We start from the raw sequence: 19252 nt of genomic DNA on the forward strand, positions 1-19252 counted from the left end.
TGGACTACAGCCCACCAGGCACCTTTGTCCATGAGACTAACAATGTTAAAATAAGTAGAAAAATATCCACCATTTAAGGGCCAAGATGAAGCTATACATTTTGGGGACATAGTGCATGACTCAGTGTGTAACATAACGAAGGGTATAAATTAAATGGCTTTCAACAATTCACTTTTCCAGACTCCTAGTACTATGTGGTCTCTCAGTCATGGGGTACTTTGCTTTTATGTTTTCACTTCCTCAACCTCATCCTGGGCAAAAAGGCTTATTAAGATCTAGGAAGCCTGGCGTGCTTCAGTTTATGGGGTCACAAGGAGTTGGACATGATTTAGGAATTGAACAAAACAATAATAACCAGAGAGTCAAACCCCTCCTGGTGTTTGCCAGGGCAAGAAAGGATCAGTAGGAGTTCAGTGAGTGTTCTTTAGAGTTAACCATAGGTAAGAGAATAGACTGGTATTCTTAGTTATATTGTGCTGTACTTCTGCTATTAACTAGAAAAGCTCTTGTATAAAACAACACAGAATGGTCAAATTTAGTTATTTAAATAGATCAGACATGTTACTAGGACTATGAAACAGATGCCCTTCAAAAATACTTTTCCAAACCATTTGCAACCTTAAGTTCTTACTCTTTGCAATCCCATGGACTGTAGCTTACCAGACTCCCCTGTCCATGGAATTTTCCAGGCAAGAGTACTGGAGTGGGTTGCCATTTCCTTCTCGAGGGGATCTTCCTGACCTGGGGATTAAACCTGGGTCTCCTACATTGCAGGCAGACACTTTACCCTCTGAGCCAACAGGGAAGCCCTAGACAAAAACAGTATTTCCTAACCAGTGGTCCCTGATCCCAATAAAAGCTCATCTGTGGAGAAGCTGGGAGGGTCTTGGAAAGAGGCACAGAGACAGACAGAGGAGTAGTAGGGATAGGGGAGAGGGGAAAACACAAACCCGAGAATATTTCTAAAACACATACTATGCTTTTATCCTTCATGTCCAGTCAGATGGCAATTCAGACCATTGTTCTCTCAGATATTTTCTCTGGGGTTCAGTTCCACTTCTTTGCCAATATCTTCTGACTCCTGCCTTTTCTACTTAATATTCAGATTCTAGGATTCTAGAACTTCATGGCCTGCTTGTCTAGTGACTCCATATAATTCCAGATTGGTGTTATTCAAATACTATTTTATCATGTTAATCCCCTTTCCAAAGCTCTATTTTTCTACTACTCAATATCTCACTTGCCTAACATTAAAAGTTTAAATTTCTTTCCTTGACTTTTCAATGGCTAAATAAATTAGATTCCTTCTACTCATCTCTATAAACCATTAAGTTAAAATGATATTTATTTATAAGTCAGTTGATCATAATACGCTGTTTGGAAAGCTGATCTTTGTTGCTATGGCATGACTTATGTTGATCAATTTCCCTCAAATTGGATGAACTTGAGGGAAATTCCATTCTTGTTTTATACAAATTCTATTCCTACTTCTGGACCCAGCTCTTCCATGAAGATGTTTTTCTAACTACTCCCAGTCCATACTTGTTATTCATGTCTCTAAAACTCTAAAGATAAAATTTAGGATTTGAATACATTAAAAGTCATGTTTGTCTCATAATTTAGCTCTTAAAAATAATAATTGCAGTCTCTGACCATACCGCTCTGAATGTACCCAATCTTATCTGTTCTTGAAAAAATAATAATTTCATATTTGCTTTTTAGAATAATATGAGTTTTGAATTTTCCTTCACAACCTATGTGAGAACTAACATAGCAAGTTAGTTAGAGGCTTAGAGAATACTTGTAAAAAAGCTCTTAAGACTATAAGGAATATTAAATGAGATGGCATATGCAGAGCCTTCAGCCCAGCATCTGATGCCCAATAAATATTATCTCATATATGATCAGAGCAATGACAAGGGAATATACAACAAATGGGTCTATTTTCCGTGATCTCTATGGATCTCCCTTCTTCTCTCACTGGCAAAGACTATTTCCTCAAGCCTACACATTATCTGAAAAATCAAGTTCCATCCCTGCTCATGTATGCTAAGGAGCAATCTTCATGAGACATTTTCTTGAAAGTGAAAGTCACTCAGTTGTGTCCGACTCTCTGTGACCACATGGCCTATACAGTCCATGGAATTCTCCAGGCCAGAATACTGGAATGGGTAGCCTTTCCCTTCTCCAGGGTATCTTCCCAACCCAGGGATCCAACCCAGGTCTCCTGCATCACAGGTGGATTCTTTACCAGCTGAGCTACAAGGGAAGCCCTATTTTCTCTCGAAAATATTCCACAAATTTGGCAGTATTTCCAGCCTGACATCTCAAATGTCTATCAAATTAAAAATTATTCCCATTCTTTGCTTGATATTTATTAAATAGAACACATATTCTGTAATTTGGAAGAAGCAGAATTTGATATAGTTCACTCATTTTATGACATTCATTCACAATACATTGAATAAAATTTAGTTCTAAGACTAAGTAGAAGCCAAACTCAAGAACTGTTTGAACATAATCTAGAAAAAGTCAAATATCCCGCTACTTCCCAGTGTGTTTTCCTTTGTTACTTGTATTGAAGAAGCAATGCTCAATAGAACAAGCAGCCTGAAGACACCCTTCTGTAATTAATTATTCATAAGCAATAAAACTGTAAATGCAGCTTCTTACTGGAGGACTGACTGGAAAGTCCCAGAGATTCCATGGCATTTTGATGACAACACAGCATACTGTACCAAGTAGAGTACTGCGTACTCTTCTATTCTGTTATCAATTTCTGAGAAGCACCTCCACGTGAAGTGGGCCGGATTTACTTTCAACTTTTACACATCTTTGGCTTTAAAAAGATTTGATGAGGAATGGAATATAAATTATTTCAGCTAGCCTAAGATTTAAGAACTCATACTATTTTTGCTGGAATATTCTTTTATTTTCTAAGTCAGTCCATAGTGGATGGTTCAGCTTCCCAGGTCTGAATTTGCCAGAAGCAGTTGCATTTTCATCTATTCTGTTCTAATGCATATTTAATTCCAAGGCATCTGTCTTAAGTAGCAATCTAAATTTAGAAACCCACAGGCATCTGCATTTGAGTTACATCTTCTATCTTAAAAGTAGTTCTTCCCCATTGAGATCAGTAAAACTTGATTCTGTTGTTGTATCTAGACTTCTATTGGGGTCATATTAAAGAAGTTTAGTGCTTAAAGTAAGACTCCTGCAACATACAATTATTTATTCTGGAACTTTACAGAAGCTATAAATTTATGCCTATCTTATAAAAGAGATGTTAAAACTAATATGTGATTTAAGTAGAGACAACAGAAAATTTCTTTACTTTCATATACTTCCATAAAAGTAAAGTATATTTCCTCATTACCTTAAAGGAATGAGCAGATATTAAATGCTTCTAAAATCTATTCATGTGATGTCTATATTTTAAAGTCTTGAGATAAAGTGAGCAAATTAAGAAAATCAAATCCCCTAAACACTTCAAACCCCTAAACTTATTATTTGATAAAATTCATTAAGCAAAGAGGTAGTGAAAATATAATAATATCAAACAAAAATATATGCCTCTAATTTGTTACATAAAATCAGAAACATTATCATACAATTAATGAAATGCAAGTCATGAGTGTGTGCGTATAGATAAAGGGGAGATACAGATAGGTAGAAAGGCACTAAAATTTGTGGCAACTTGGTATCAGGTATGAAGGGACAGGATGTAAAGGAGGTGGCAGAGCTACGTTATATTTTAATGAAATACTAACACATAAGCAATTCATTATTAAGAGAAAAATGTGGTTGTAATCAACCACCCTTGTTTAAAACTCTCCTAATTTCTACTTGGCCTGCAGGTTAGAATAAGAAAATCTTAAGAAAGGAAAAGAAAACATTAACCGATGTGTTTCTGAGATGATTTCAGTTTTTCTGCTAACAAACTGACAGAGAAATCACATTTACTTTCATTATTTTCCTTTTAGATTCCAATTTGAAGGAGTAGTCCATGTAATGAATGAAGCAATAATTCTGGAGAAAGTGGTCCCTGTGATTGATTTAGGAGACATTTGCGAAGACAGAGACAAAGTAGACTGCACACCTAGCCAACCTAAAATCTATGACACAGGGCCCCCCACAAGCAGTACTTGTAAGCCCAGGGTGCTGTGAGACACAACTGCAAGAAAAAGATTATGACTTAAGAAATTGATTTTAAAAACAAACAATAGGCCGACCTTCTTTAAAATGACACAATCTTAAAAGAAGATAGATGCAGAACCAACCATAATGAAAAATATTATTTTATTTTGACAATCTGAATATAAATCAAGCTCTAATTAAAAAAATCCTGTTTTTGACCAAAAATATATATAACTACTAACAGGAAATAGTCTAATTAATGTATTTCCTGAGGGTGTTACTCTAAAACTTTTTTGTTTTTTTCCCATGCAGAAGGACATAATTTCCCGGTAGAAAGAACTGTAGCTATCATAATAGCAAGTTGCATACTGGTTTGGTAAACTGAGGGGGACGAGTGCAAGGGCAGAGATAAGTTTCAGTTCCCACCCTGTCACAAGAATGCAGGAGATATGAGAGTAACACAAGAGTTTACTGACATGTTACTCTAGAGAATATTCCACCATCCAAGTCCCTGAAACTCTCACGTAAGCTGCTTTCCATTGCTTGGATTCCCAGGTTTTATGAAAGTTGCTTTTGTCTAGACCTTACAGAACCTTTATGCTTTCATGACAGGATGCAGTCATAATCCCCAGAAGGGGAAATAACGATAGGTGAGGCATCCCATGCCCAATCTTCCTACCCAGTTTGTAGGTAAAGCCAATTAACAGTCTGTCACTGAACCACTTCTTGCCCCTAAACAACAGAAAGATTTTACTTTTATGTGATTGCTCTAAACTCGCTCAGTCTAACACTGATGATTCCCACCCTCCCCCCCCCTCCCCGCAAAGATTAACAGCACTGAATGGTATCATTGCTTTGAATTATCCCTCAGGCCCACCTGTACAAAACCTTCTATATTATAGTCTTTTAAGATCTTATTCTCGTCTGTTTTTATTCAAGTGGCTAGTCTATTAACATTCAAATAAGAACTAAGTTCTTATGTCTGTGTGTATGTGCCTAGTCGAGTCTGACTCTTTGCAACCCTATGGAGTGTAGCTCACCAGGGTCCTCTGTCCATGAGATTCTCCAGGCAAGAATACTGGAGTGGGTTGCCATTTCCTCCTCCAGGGGATCTTCCTGACCCAGGTATTGAACCTGCGTCTTCTGCATTGGCAGGCAGATTCTTTACCACTGGGCCACCTGGGAAGTCCAAGTTATTATGTCTAAGTGTGGGATTTTAAGTATTTTGCAACATGGAGAATTTAGAGACATTTTACAGGAATATTAAAGACATGAAAATTCTCACCCCAAAATATGAAAATATCACTTATTTTCTAAAAGAAATGTCTTGAGAACCTTTAATATATTTTATGTTGACAGGACTTCGTTTACAAGCTCAAAACATTTATCTCAACATTAAAATGAAAGAATTACAGAATTTACGAGCTAGACCAGATTTAATACATTATCTAAATCAGAGATTCTCAACATGACACCACTGACTTTTTTGGCCAGATTATTCTTTGCTGTAAAGAGACTTTCTGTGTATTGTAGGATATTTAGCAGCATCTCTGGTCTCTAACCATTATATACCAGAAGCCCCACCCCACCCAGTGTGACAGAAATATCTCCAGATATTGCCAAATGTCCCTGGAGGACAAAAGTCTCCACCACCCAACGACCACTGCTATATGACAGGGAAGACTGTAGCAATCATATGACTAGAGAGAACTTCTACTGCAATCCTTAAGCAGTATATGGAGGATGTAATCAAAATCATTATGTAGGAGGAAGAAAGAAATTAAATAAGGTAAAGGTGTATAATAGATTAATTTCTACAGCAAAATGAACACCTGTTCTATTTAGATGCTAATAAGGCCAGAATGACATAGAAGTTTGCATTTTGTAAAAATACTTTTATGTAATCATAAGATATGAAGGGTAGAGTTAGGACCCAGTATTTATGCTTCCCCCAATTCATATGTTGAAATCTACCTACTCAGTATTAGGTGGTTTGGGGCCTTTGGGAGGTAATTAGGATTAGATGAGGTCATGAGGGTAGGACCTACAGGAATGGGATTCACGTCCTTGAAAGAGTCACAGAGGGGCTTGCCTGATGGCTCAGTGGTAACGAATTTGCCAGCCAATACAGGAGATGCTGGGTAGATACCTGGGTGGGGGGTGGGGGGGTAGATCCCTAGAATAGAAAATGGCAACCCACTTCAGTATCCTTGCCTGGGAAATCCCATGGACAGAGGAGCCTGGCAGGCTACATCCATAGGGTCCCAAAGAGTTGGATATGACTTAGCAACTGAAGAACAACCACAACGAAGAGTCACAGAGAACTTGCTTCCTCCCTCTGCTCTCCACCCTGGGAGGATACAAGAAGTCCCCTGTCTGCAGCCTGGAAGAGGACTCTCACCAGAACTTGGCCAGGCTGACATCTGGTGTTAGACTTCTAGTCTTTAGAATGTGAGAGATTAATTTCTGTTTATGAGCCATCCATCTGCCAAAGCAGGAAACACAAGAGACTCAGGTTCGATCTCTGCATCAGGAAGATTCCCTGGACAAGCAAATGGCAACCCGCTCCAGTATTCTTGCCTGGAAAATTTCACGGACAGAGGAGCCTGGTGGGCTACAGTCCATGGGGTCACAAAGAGTTGGACACGACTCAGCACACATATACCATGCGGCACCCAGTCTATTGTAGTTTGGTATAGTAGCCAGATATACTGACTGACTTGTCACTACTAGTTAAGAGTCTGCAATCGTACCAGTTAGCTTTACCACATTTAAGAGCTGTACCAGCCTCCCCAACTCTTTTTTAATTAGGAGGACAACTAACCTGTACTCAAATCCAGTATGGTAAGGCACTACATACAAAGGGGCTCTGTTCTGAGAGCACATTCATAAGTCCAATTTGTTCATAAGCCCAACAAAGTTAGCCTAGGTACCCAACCTAATGAGCTATACAGTACTGTACTATAATAGGTTTATAATATTTTTTCACACAAATAATACATAAACAAACTCAAAAATAAAACATTTTTAATCTTATAGTACAGTACCTTGAAAAGCACAGTACAACAGCTGGCATACAGGGGCTGGCATGGAATAAACAGGCAAGAAGAATTAACAGACTGGAGGAGACAGAAGAGATGGGAGATGGTAGAGCTGAAGGACCATCAGCAATAGGAGACAGAGGGAAAGCTGAAATTTCTCTCATGCCTGATGATGGCACAGGTTCTGGTTCCTTGCTGGATTCAATTCTATCTATTCTGGAAAAAACAATCCAGGAATGTCTGGGTGGTAGCTCTTTTTTTTTTTTCCTCATTAGGTGGCGTGGTAGCACTGGACTGCATTCTGAATGGCTGTTGCAGACTGTGTACCGTTCTATGTTGAGTCTTGTGCCTTAAAATCAGTTACTCCTCAAATAAAGAAAATCTCTTGCCATTTCCTGAATTGTGACTCTCTTCAGTTCTTCAGTTACTTTTGCTTTCTCTTGTCTCTCTTCACTGTTTCTCTGGGACTCCAATTCCATCAGGTCTTCATTAATAAGCCCCTTGTGTTGCAGAGCAAGGAGTTCAATGAAGTTATCTTCTTGTAGATATAGCCTCAGCTTCTCACTGAGAGTCACTGAGTTGCCAGAGATGGACTTCTCATCTACCTTCTCAAATCCAAGAAAATCATGAACAAATTGTAGGCAAAGGTTCTCCCAAACCCCATTCATGGTGACAGCAGTAACCCCATGCCAAGGGAAGTAAAACAAAATTAATGGCCTTTTAGATGCTAGAGTCCTTCTAAAATTGTTTCAAAGTTGTTCCTGATTCATCATTCACCTTTACCACCTGATGAAAATTGTGTCATAAGTAATATTTCTTGAAAGTTGCTATAATGGTCCACAGGTTGGGTGAGCAACATGGTATTCAGTAGAAGATGCACTGCTTTGAAGATGGGACGAAAACTGTCCATGAGTGGGGAGTGGCCTGGAGCACTGTCAAGCCACAAAAGAATGTTGAATGGGACGTCCTCCAAGTAATACTTCTCTCCCTTTGGGATACTCTAGTGGAAAAATCAATCTTGGAAGATGCCCTGTGTAACCCAGGCTTTGCGGTTATTCTTCCACACAATAGGAAGAGAGCCCCTGGCAATGTTTTTAAGGGCTCTTGGGTTCTCTGAATGAGAGAAGTCTCAGCTTGATATCACCAGAAGCATTGCCACCAAACAACAGAGTTAGCCTATCCTTCACTGCTTTATAGCCTGGCATCAACTTTTCTCTGTATAGATGTAACTTAGGTCTGGCATCCTCTTCCTGTACAGACCTGTCTTATCCATATTAAAAACCTGCTTGGGTAAATATGTGTTTTCAGCAATTATTTCCTAAAGCATATCAGGAAATTCCCTGAAAGCTACAGTATCTGCACTCACTGCCTAGTCACTTTTATGTTGTGAAGGTTGGCTCTAGCCTTGAACTGATGAAACCAGCTGTTGCTAACATTAAAAAATGCACCCTCTAATTTTCACAGTATTTCTTCTTCAAGCCTTCATAAAGGTTTTTCACCTTCTCTTGAATCAGCATGAAACTGCACGGCCCTCCACCCTGATGCTGATCCTGCATCAACACACTGAGAAGGTTCTCCATCTCCTCCATTATTCTTGAACGTTTCTTTTATATTATCATTGACATCATCACAGAGCAGACTTCACATGTTCCATGATCTGTCCGTGCTCTTGAGAATCGTGCCGATGGTCAAACAATTCATGTCATAAGAATGAGCGATGTCTATCATCTTTTCGCCTCACTCCACTCTCTCAATTATTTTCACTTTTGTTTCCATGGTTATCGCTTGGCACAGAATAGCAGTACTGTTACATCACTGCTGCTTTTAGGCTTGCTTCCAGACATCCTGGGCTTGAAGTAAAGATACTGCACTACTGTACTCTATATAGTACAGTAAAGCTCACAAAAGCAAAACCAATGGTAGAGGATGTACACATGTGACAGTGTATGCCAGACACATGAACTAACTTATGTGATTGGACATGCAAAGGCACATTCATATCTTTGAAAGTTTGCATCTTGCAGATTCACATGTAAGACTTACTGGATTTAATAAATATGTGAACTGGAGGCAAGTTACTTAATTTCTTTGAGCTCTTTCCTCATTTGTAAAATTCAAATGACAATATAACTCATGGTGAAGTTAAAAAAAAAGTTTTAAATGAGTTTTGGTATGTAAGGAGCTCAGTTAATAAAATACATGATTAATAAATAGTAATGGTTATTATGAATATGAATTAGAAAAGCTGTGGTAAATTTCATCTAATAAAATTTGAATCCTCTGCCTTCAGAGTTGGTTTATAGACTGTGTGTCAGGAAATCTCTTTCTAATTTGTCAGCTAATGTCAACATAACAGAAAAATCAAAGTTTCAAAATGAAAGTTTTCTGATATGTCAAATAAGTTCAGAGAGTGTCTTCCATAGTTCCCCCATGTTGGCTAACTTCTGACTTAACCTTACATGTGTACATGTCTTCTCCCAGCTGGATGGCAAATATCACTATTAGAAGTATTTTTACATTTGTTTTCCAATATTATGGCAAAATAGGTGAGAATTTTAACAAGCACACAATCTCAGAGCTTGCTCTTCTTGAGTGCCCAGAGAACTTTCAAATGTAAGCATAACTCAGGATGATTCACCATCTATCTAAAAATTAGGAAAGCACCCAAGCATGACAATAAAACAAACAAACACTTAAAAAGAAGAACACTCCTGCAGAATCTTTTACTTGATACTATCAAATTAACCAACTAATATCATGGTGCTACCCACTGGGAAAATCTGATCATGGCATTTGGTCTATACATTCTTCTTTCTATTCTGCAATAACAAGTTAGTAGATTCTGCATTTAGCTACCCATTTTTTACATTTTCAAGGAACACTTGTGCCATAATAATTGTCCTTCAACCACTTGAATTTTCAATCATAGTTGGAATGTGAAATATCAGCACCTACCATTATAGTGTTTAATTGTGTCAATGGTTAAGAATCTCTTCACTACAAGATAAGCAGAGCCAGGTTCAGCTAATGAACTCCATCGAAGCACCTGTTCCAACACATTTTCTGTGTAGTGAAGAGGACGTTCTGCAAAAAAAATAAATCAAATTACCAAAACAATCTTAACTTTTTTTGATTATAAAATTTAAAACGTCCTTTTAAAAAGCTCTGTGCATTACAAGCATGATTGTATCTTATAGTACACAAGAATAGTGCTAGGACTACATACAGGATGCCCTATGACCTGGAACAGCATTAATCATGTAATAAAATTCACTGTATAAATAAATCTGCAGGGACATCTGTTTGTTATTAAACTACTTTTTAAAAAATTCAGAGGTGTTATTCTTTAGATAGGGCTTCCTTGGTAGCTGAGCTGGTAAAGAATCTGCCTGCAATACAGGAGACCCCGGTTCGATTCCTGGGTTGGGAAGATCCCCTGGAGAAGGGAGAGGCTATGTGCTCCAGTATTCATGTGCTTCCCTGCTGGCTCTGATGGTAAAGAATCTGCCTGCAATGTGGGAGACCTGGGTTCGATCCCTGGTTGGGAAGATTCCCCTGGAGGAAGATATGGCAACCCACTCAAGTATTCTTGCCTGGAGAATTTCCATGGACAAAAGAGCCTGGCAGGCTACATGCAGTCCATGGGTTCGCAAAGAGTCAGTCACAACTGAGCAACTAAGCACAGCAGAGCAGAGCATTTTTTAGATAAAAATCTCAGAAAAAAAGCTACCTTTCTGTACAACAAATAGTGAATTACTCTACTTTTTAATTTAAACAACATTCTGGTTTGCTTATGGAAAAATGCCTGTTTGCATACACAATTAAATAATTGTAAAAGTACTAGTAATTGGTCCAGTACTAAGTATAAATCCTTTGTTTGTCCCAACAAGACTAGCATAATTTCTGATTAACACTAGTAAACAACTTACAGCTGATAATCAACTTATATGAAATTATAAAGTATAACTTCAAAAAGAACAGAAGATAATCATTATCAAACAGTACTGAGTAATCTCTGTTTAACTATTACTGGAAATATCAGAAACATTATGCAGCAATATTATCCATTAACAGTTCATATAATAGGCTAACAAGCAAAAAGTTGATCACATCTTCACAATTTCTCCTTGATAAATACTCATCCATATATATTCTGTTTTAGGCAACCATACTTTTAAATATATCACAAGTTTTTAGCATAGAGTTAATGAACCAAAAAACCCCACAGGTTTTTAGAATTACAATCAAAATTTCATAGGAAAGTTTTTTGCTGATCAAAATATTCATGTGTGCATGCATGCGTCAGTCATGTCTGACTCTTTGCAACCCCATGAACTGTGGCCAGCCAGGATACTCTGTCCATGAGATTTTCCAGGCAAGAGTACTGGAGTGAGTTGTCATTTCCTACTCCCAACCTTGGGATCGAACCCAAGTCTCCTGCATTGGCAGGTGGCTTCTTTCCCACTAGTGCCACCTGGGAAGCTTGGTCAAAATATGCCAATCACTTAATAAAATCTTGTAACAGAAGCATATGCTGGGGGAGAAAAAAATCAAGTTTTTTCATAGTGTACTGAAAATAGCATAATTGAAATAGTAAGCTCTAACGTGAAGATGTGGATGTAAGTTTCCTGGTACCACAGTCTTTATAAGTCAACTCAACTCTTTCATAACCTCCTACTAGGGTTTTTGTTTTTGGTTAAAGTAGTAATGCCAATAACAAACAACAGAGTCTATGTCAACAGCATCACACTTATATATTACCCATGCTCTATACACAAAGTCACAAGTAATAAAAAAGACCAAATGTATCACATTCTCTTTAGTACTGGTCTCCCTTTTATTAGCACAGCATTCTGGAACTTGTTTTTTTCCTTCTAGCGTAAATAACTAGATTTTTTGCTTCCTATTCAGTACAGTGAAATGCAGGTCTGCATTCTGTGCATCTTGGTGCAAGCCTAGGCATTGTGATGGTGATTGCAAACAACAACAAAAAAAAGACAAAACAAAACAGAGCAACTAAGTCATACATCTTGGAGACAAACCTATTTCTTATTTATAAATATATCCCTTTCACAAAGCAGAGTGCTGAGTACATAATAGATGTTCAATAATAAATACTTGGGGGATAAAATACCTTACAAATTTCTATGGTTATCCATAAATTAACAGTAAATAATTGTAAATGGATCAGCAGACATATATACTTCTTTGAAAATCAGGCAAAATCTTTTGTGCTACACTAATCCTGTTTTTTAAAATAAATTTATAAGAGGTTTGGCAAAAATCATGGGACACTACTTATCCTGTTAACAGTTGCCATTTCTAGAATAACAACTATGTATCAACATAATATATACTGGCTACCTTACATCAGTTGCTGTTTTCAACTCTTACAACACTCTTCATTACAAATTATCATTATTTACATTACATGTAAAAGAACCCAAGAATCAGAGAGGTTCATCTACTTGCCTAAAATCAAACAGCTGATTCAAGTGAGCAACAGAGATTTGATTCTCAAATCTATCTGACTTTACAGCCCCAAACTCCAAATCATAACTATTACACCTGGTTTTACTTTGTATAGATATATAAACCTCCCCATGATGATTTTCACATATGTAATTTTGGGGAAAAAGTATCAACTCACCAAGATATTTCTGAGACAAAAGGTAATATAAGCAAAGTGAAAAACAATGTCAATTCACACTTTCTCCTTCACTTTCCTATCCTTAGTGAGAAGATAGTAAGGAAATAAGAAGTTTCAACATCCTTTATGTCAAGAAATTCATCATACTGCAGTTGGATTGGAGGTAGGAATACTATTCTTAACTGCAAAACTATCTGGATTGAAATAAAAGCTTACGCTCCTTTATTATAAGAATTTGTAATGAGACTTCCAAATATTAGACATTTGTATTAAAGAGGGTCACTATTACCAGTAGATACAACAGTGATACCTCAAAGGTACTCTTAGTTATACTGAAATATATCACAGCAGAAAGAGAGGCAAATATAGATTTGCAAAAATTAGCCAAGTATGTTTTCACATCAATATTAAATAATTCAAGAGAATGAAAATCCTGAAGATCCAAGTTCCTGCATAAAAACTGAGCTGAAAAATAGGATGAAAAGATAAATACTTAGACTGTCAAATGACACAATTACAAAAGAGGTAAGAGACTGGAAAAATGAACTGAGTCATCAAATGTTGGCATATAAATTCCTACAAGTAAACACGTTTTTGTTAATAGTTACATTTACAACCATCTGTCATGATAAATTACATAAGTCAGCTGGCATTAGGGTAATACTAGGGAAAAAAACAACAAAACCTGATCTGTACACTATTTATCCCTGGAGGAGGGGGTGGCAATCCACTTCAGTATTCTTGGCTGGAGAATCACATGGAGAGAGGAACCTGGTGGGCTGCAGTCAGCAAGAGAGGGCCATGGTTGTAGTGACTTAGCATGCATGCACTCACACTATCTCTAGAGCATTAAACTTTTTGCTGAAAATTCAGCGTAATTAGTTAAGAACAGGGTGTGGAGGTGATTCTTTAGCTAGGTAAGTCATGTTCTCAGTATTTTAAAATCTTGTCCGTAGAATTAAACCTGGCCTCCCTTGCTAAACAGAGAACTATGCATTTCCACCTGAAACAATTGGTGTTATCCTTAAATTTCTGGCAGTAAAGACTTAGGATTTCCAGAGACAATTATGACTTCATTAGTAATTAAAATTTGAGTGTCAAATCTAGAGCATGCAAGTCTCTCAGAGGATGACAGCACCCTGTCAATCAAGAGAAGGACCAGAAAGACTGAATAAAAATGAACTGATCTTGGGGCTTCCCTGGTGGCTCAGAGGTTAAAGCGTCTGCCTCCAATGTGGGAGACCTGTGTTCGATCCCTGGGTCGCGAAGATCCCCTGGAGAAGGAAACGGTAACCCACTCCAGTATTCTTGCCTGGAGAATCCCATGGACGGAGAAGCCTGGTAGGCTACAGTCCACAGGGTCGCAAAGAGTCGGACACGACTGAGCGACGGAACGGAACGGATCTTCCACCTCACGGTAGATATGAGAAGGAAGAGGACATTTTGTTATGACGCTGCTAGGTAGAAAGTAGCTGCTTCACCAACGTGAGCCTCTCGGGGAGGAAGCCACTTAAATGAAGCCCCAAGAGCAGTTAACCTTTTTCAGTATATGAGGGAACTAAGGGGTAGGGTGCTACATTGGTAGGGGACCAGTTCATTCTTAAAGTGAAGCATTAAAATACCAGAAGTATGGTAAAAAATGATACCGTCTCCTAAGGTGGGTTTCAGCTTCCTGACCCAGGGATTGAACTTATGTCTCCTGCACTGGCAGGCAGATTCTTTACCGCTGAGCCACCAGGGAAGCCCCAATGGGTTTAATGCTCTTATATAAAAGGAATCCCACAAAGTTCCATGTCATCATGTGAAGATTCAGTGAAAAGATGGCCATCTGTCATCCAAGAAGCAGGCCCTCACCAAGCAACAAAGTCTGCTGGCACTTTGGTCTTGGACTTCCTAGCCTCCAGAAATGTAAGAAATTTCTCCTGTGTAATTCTGTTATGAAGTGAAGTCTCAGTCGTGTCCAACTCCTTGTGATTCCATGAACTGTAGCCTGCCAGTCTCCTCCACCCATGGGATTTTCCAGGCAAGAGTACTGGAGTAGGTTGCCATTTCCTTCTCCAGGGGATCTTCCCGACCCAGAGATTGAACCTGGGACTACCCACATTGTAGGCAGATATTTTACAGTCTGAGCCTCCAGGGAAGATCCCAATTCTGTTATAGCAGGCTAAACAAAGACACCATTTCACCAATGATGGCAATTCTGCTAATGATACATGAGTCACAAACTGACATGCTTATATCAGTCTGAATTTGTACCTATCATATCTATGATAATTCCATTTATAAACTTAAGAATCTATTTTTATTATCTTCAATCATATTGGAAGGCCAGAGCACTTACATGAGCTTCCCTGGTGGCTCAGATGGTAAAAAAAAATCTGCCTGCATGCAGGAGACCTGGTTTTGATCCCTGGGTCAGGAATATCCCCTGGAGAAGGGAATGCTACCCACTGTAGTAGAATCTCTCAAGATAGTAAAGGGAACAAACAAAATATCTATTATACAAAGGAGGCACTGGAAATAACTAGGTAGAGAACTATTGTTTTAAAGTTTACAGGCAGTGAAAATAAAATCCAGCCCTTTTGGTTCACTTGTTTATTTATTCATTTATTTATTTATTTTTGGTTGCTTTGGTTACTTGGAGGATTTATATATACATTAGAAAAAGCACCAATTCCCTGCTGACATTCTTCCTATCAACCACAATCTTATGGACTACCAATGCCTTCACTTTTATATTCTTTTTACATTTCACTTTATCTTCCCTGCATGTTACTAGAAATAAAGCTCTTAACATTTCAGAAGGTCAGGTGGCTCCACAGGTCCCATCAGCTCCAGTAAGTTAACATAATCACAGGTCCCTTTGTTGCTTTCTTAGCTGTGTTCCTCTAAAAGCAGTAAAAATAATCTTAGTTTTCTATTCAGGCAATTTCAACTTGAATGGTTGACCAATCATTAAGACCATGCCAAATTTGAATTCCTAACTCCATCAGATGTATTCTTTCTTGATGTACATGGGGTTTTCCTTTGATTATATATCTGGACATTTACCAGTCAAAACAGCTTGAAGCCTCCTAGTCTTTTTATATTTTCATCAACTTTTCTTTAATTAATGAGAAGGAACCAAAAAAAAAACAACAACACCTGACTCCAATGTTACCATTTGTGATATACTAATTGGCATATGCAAGTTGATAATTAGTCATTTTCAGGATAAGCATCCCTTCATTTTCCCAGAATAAATTTAAAAAGAGTGTTTCAGATATAGTGCAATCTCTGTACCAGCTGCTGCTGCGTCGCTTCAGTCGTGCCCGACTCTGTGTGACCCCATAGACGGCAGCCCACCAGGCTCCCCCGTCCCTGGGATTCTCCAGGCAAGAACACTGGAGTGGGTTGCCATTTCCTTCTCCCTGTACCAGCTATATATATATAATTCCTTCCTATCCTCATCCATTTGGCTTATTGCTCTCATTTTGGAGGACCAATGACCAAAGGCACAGACCTCCAGAACTGAGACATGGGCATATCCTTTAACTCAACCCTTGAGAGAATAAGGGGTAAGGAGAGGATGCCTACCCCAAATCCATGATTCATTGTTCTGCTGTTGACTTCCTAAAAATCAACAGCAACAGAAGTATAGAGGAGACCATCAACTATCTAAGAGCTAAGGAGGCCTTTGAGATCTCCCAGTACTCCCAGTCTACAAGCATATTTGTAAATAATGCCACCATCAACATAGGGTAGCATGTATCTTTTCAAATCACATTTTTTGTCTTTTCCAGATATGTACCCATGAGTGGAACTGCTAGATCAGACAGTAATTCTATTCTTAATTTTTTTGAGGAACCACCACACTGTTTTCCATAGTGGCTGTACCAATTTACATAATCAACAGTATACTAGGGTTCTTTTTTCTCCACATCCTCACCAACATTTGCTATGGATAGACTTTTTGATGACAGCCATTTTGACAACTGTGAGATGAAATATCATTGTGGCTTTGAGTTAGCAATACATTTCCCTGATGATTAGTGATGTTGAGCATCTTTTTATGCACTGGTTGGCCATCTGCATGTTTCCTTTGTAAAAATGTCTAATCAGATCCTCTGTCCATTTTTGAGTTGTTTGTGGATTTTTTTTTTTTTTGCTATTGATTTGTAGGGGTTCTTTAGATATTTTGGCTATTAACCTCTTAACAGATGTATGACTTGCAAATACTTTCTCCCATTCTGTAGGCTGTCTTTTCATTTTTGTTGATGGTTTTCTTTGCTGTATACAAGCTATGAAGTTTAATTCAGTTCAGTTCAGTCGCTCAGTCGTGTCCAACTTTTTGTGACCCCATGGACTGCAGCACACCAGGCCTCTCTGTCCATCACCAACTCCCGGAGTTTACCCAAACTCATGTCCTTTGAGTCGGTGATGCCATCCAACCATCTCATCCTCTGTCGTCCCCTTCTCCTCCTGCCTTCAATCTTTCCCAGCATCAGGGTCTTTTCCAATGAGTCAGCTCTTCACATCAGGTTGCCAAAGTATTGGAGTTTCAGCTTCAACATCAGTCCTTCCAATGAAAACTCAGGACTGATCTCCTTTAGGATGGACTGGTTGGATCTCCTTGCAGTCCAAGGGACTCTCAAGAATCTTCTCCAACACCACAATTCAAAAGCATCAATTCTTCAGTGCTATTTTTCTTTTGTTTCTTTTGCCTTGGAAGACAGACCCAAAAGATACTGCTAGAATTTATGTCAAAGACTGTTCTGCCTACATTCTCTTCTAGGAGTATTAAGGTTTCTGGTCTTACATTTAAGTCTTGAATCAATTTTAAATTTATTTTTTTATACAGTGTAAGAAAACGTTCTAATTTGATTCTTTTACATGTGGCTATCCAGTTTTTCCAGTACAACTTACTGGTGAGACTGTCTTTTCTCCAATAATGAAAGGGTTTTAAATGATTTTAAAATAATATGAACCTATTTATGATTAGCAAAGATAATTTAGGCAGTAATGCTGACAGTTATCTTTTACTCACAAATGAAGCTGGTAACCTACACACTTCTCCTTAAAATTAAACAACCAAAGTCAAGACTTTACCACTATTGAACTATACAGTAATACAAAATTGTGCTTCACTTATGCAAAACATTTTAATTGTATAGCAAATGTTATTAGGCACTGTTGTCAGAGATAAAAACTGTATCTGTACTAGAAATAGAAACAGAGTCCCTTGTTCCCTCTAAAGAGCTCTCATCAAGAAAGACAAAAATAAATCCCTGTGATCAGTTCAGTTCAGTTCAGTCGCTCAGTCGTGTCCGACTCTCCGCGACCCCATGAATCACAGCACGCCAGGCCTCCCTGTCCATCACCAACTCCCGGAGTACACTCAAACTCATGTCCACAGAGTCGGTGATGCCATCCAGCCATCTCATTCTCCGTCGTCCCCTTCTCCTCCCGCCCCCAACCTTTCCCAGCATCAGAGTCTTTTCCAGTGAGTCAACTCGTCGCATGAGGTGGCCAAAGTATTGCAGTTTCAGCTTTAGCATCAGTCCCTCCAATGAACATCCAGGATTGATCTCCTTTAGAATGGACTGGTTGGATCTCCTTGCAGTATAAGGGACTCTCAAGAGTCTTCTCCAACACCACAGTTCAAAAGCATCGATTCTTCAGCGATCAGCCTTCTTCACAGTCCAACTCTCACATCCATACATGACCACGGGAAAAACCATTGCCTTGACTAGACGGACCTTGGTTGACAAAGTAATGTCTCTGCTTTTTAATATACTATCAAGGTTGGTCATAACTTTCCTTCCAAGGAGCAAGCGTCTTTTAATTTCATGGCTGCAATCAGCATCTGCAGTGATTTTGGAGCCCAAAAAAACAAAGTCTGACACTGTGATAGGCACCGTAAAAAACAAACAAACAAACAAAAATGACAAGACAAAGTGCGATGGAACCCTTAGTCTGGGTTTTAAAGGAGGTAAACAAGGGGGCCAGAAGGGGAGGAATAAAAGCACACTTGGGTAACACCTTCTTGCATTTTAGTCAAGCACAAGGTATAGAAGTGATTGTCTTCTATAGTGATTGTCTTATAAAGAAAGCAAAATGAGAAAAGATGATAAAAAAGATCAGAGCAGCAGCAGAAACCCACTATTTGGGGATAGACAGATGAAGAATTGACAAATGAGATAAAACAATTCCAGCACTAGGAAGAGAATCAAAGCAGCAATGAAAACAGAGTGAACGCATTTCAAGTAAAAGGGAATGGTCATTAGCAATAAATGCTACAGTGAGAACAAGCAAAGTAAAGCCAGAAGCAAATCCACTGGACTTGGCAGGTGGGGGGTTGCTGGAGTCATTGAGCAAAACACCTTTATGAGAGGCCAGACTGAGCCTGACTATGGGGGAGACAGTGTGAACTGACACCAAAGGA

General features: G+C 38.5%; 1 protein-coding gene across 6 annotated transcripts in view; it reads right to left on the reverse strand.

Moving 5' to 3' along the window:
• ARAP2 (ArfGAP with RhoGAP domain, ankyrin repeat and PH domain 2) overlaps nt 1-19252 on the reverse strand; it is a 355345-nt gene that overhangs the window by 195331 nt on the left and 140762 nt on the right. For all 6 annotated transcript variants that reach the window (XR_008687007.2, XM_055434098.2, XM_055434096.2 and 3 more), the window contains one exon: nt 10134-10262. Coding sequence is in view for 5 of the 6 variants with exons in the window: in XM_055434098.2 (XP_055290073.2) it covers nt 10134-10262 (129 nt within the window). In the remaining variant the exon portion in view is untranslated. The remainder of the gene's footprint in view (nt 1-10133; nt 10263-19252) is intronic.

The sequence above is a fragment of the Moschus berezovskii genome, chromosome 5, assembly GCF_049115385.1.
Source record: "Moschus berezovskii isolate FMDL1 chromosome 5, NW_MosBer_1.0, whole genome shotgun sequence".
In the NCBI taxonomy this organism is placed as follows: Eukaryota; Metazoa; Chordata; class Mammalia; order Artiodactyla; family Moschidae; genus Moschus; species Moschus berezovskii.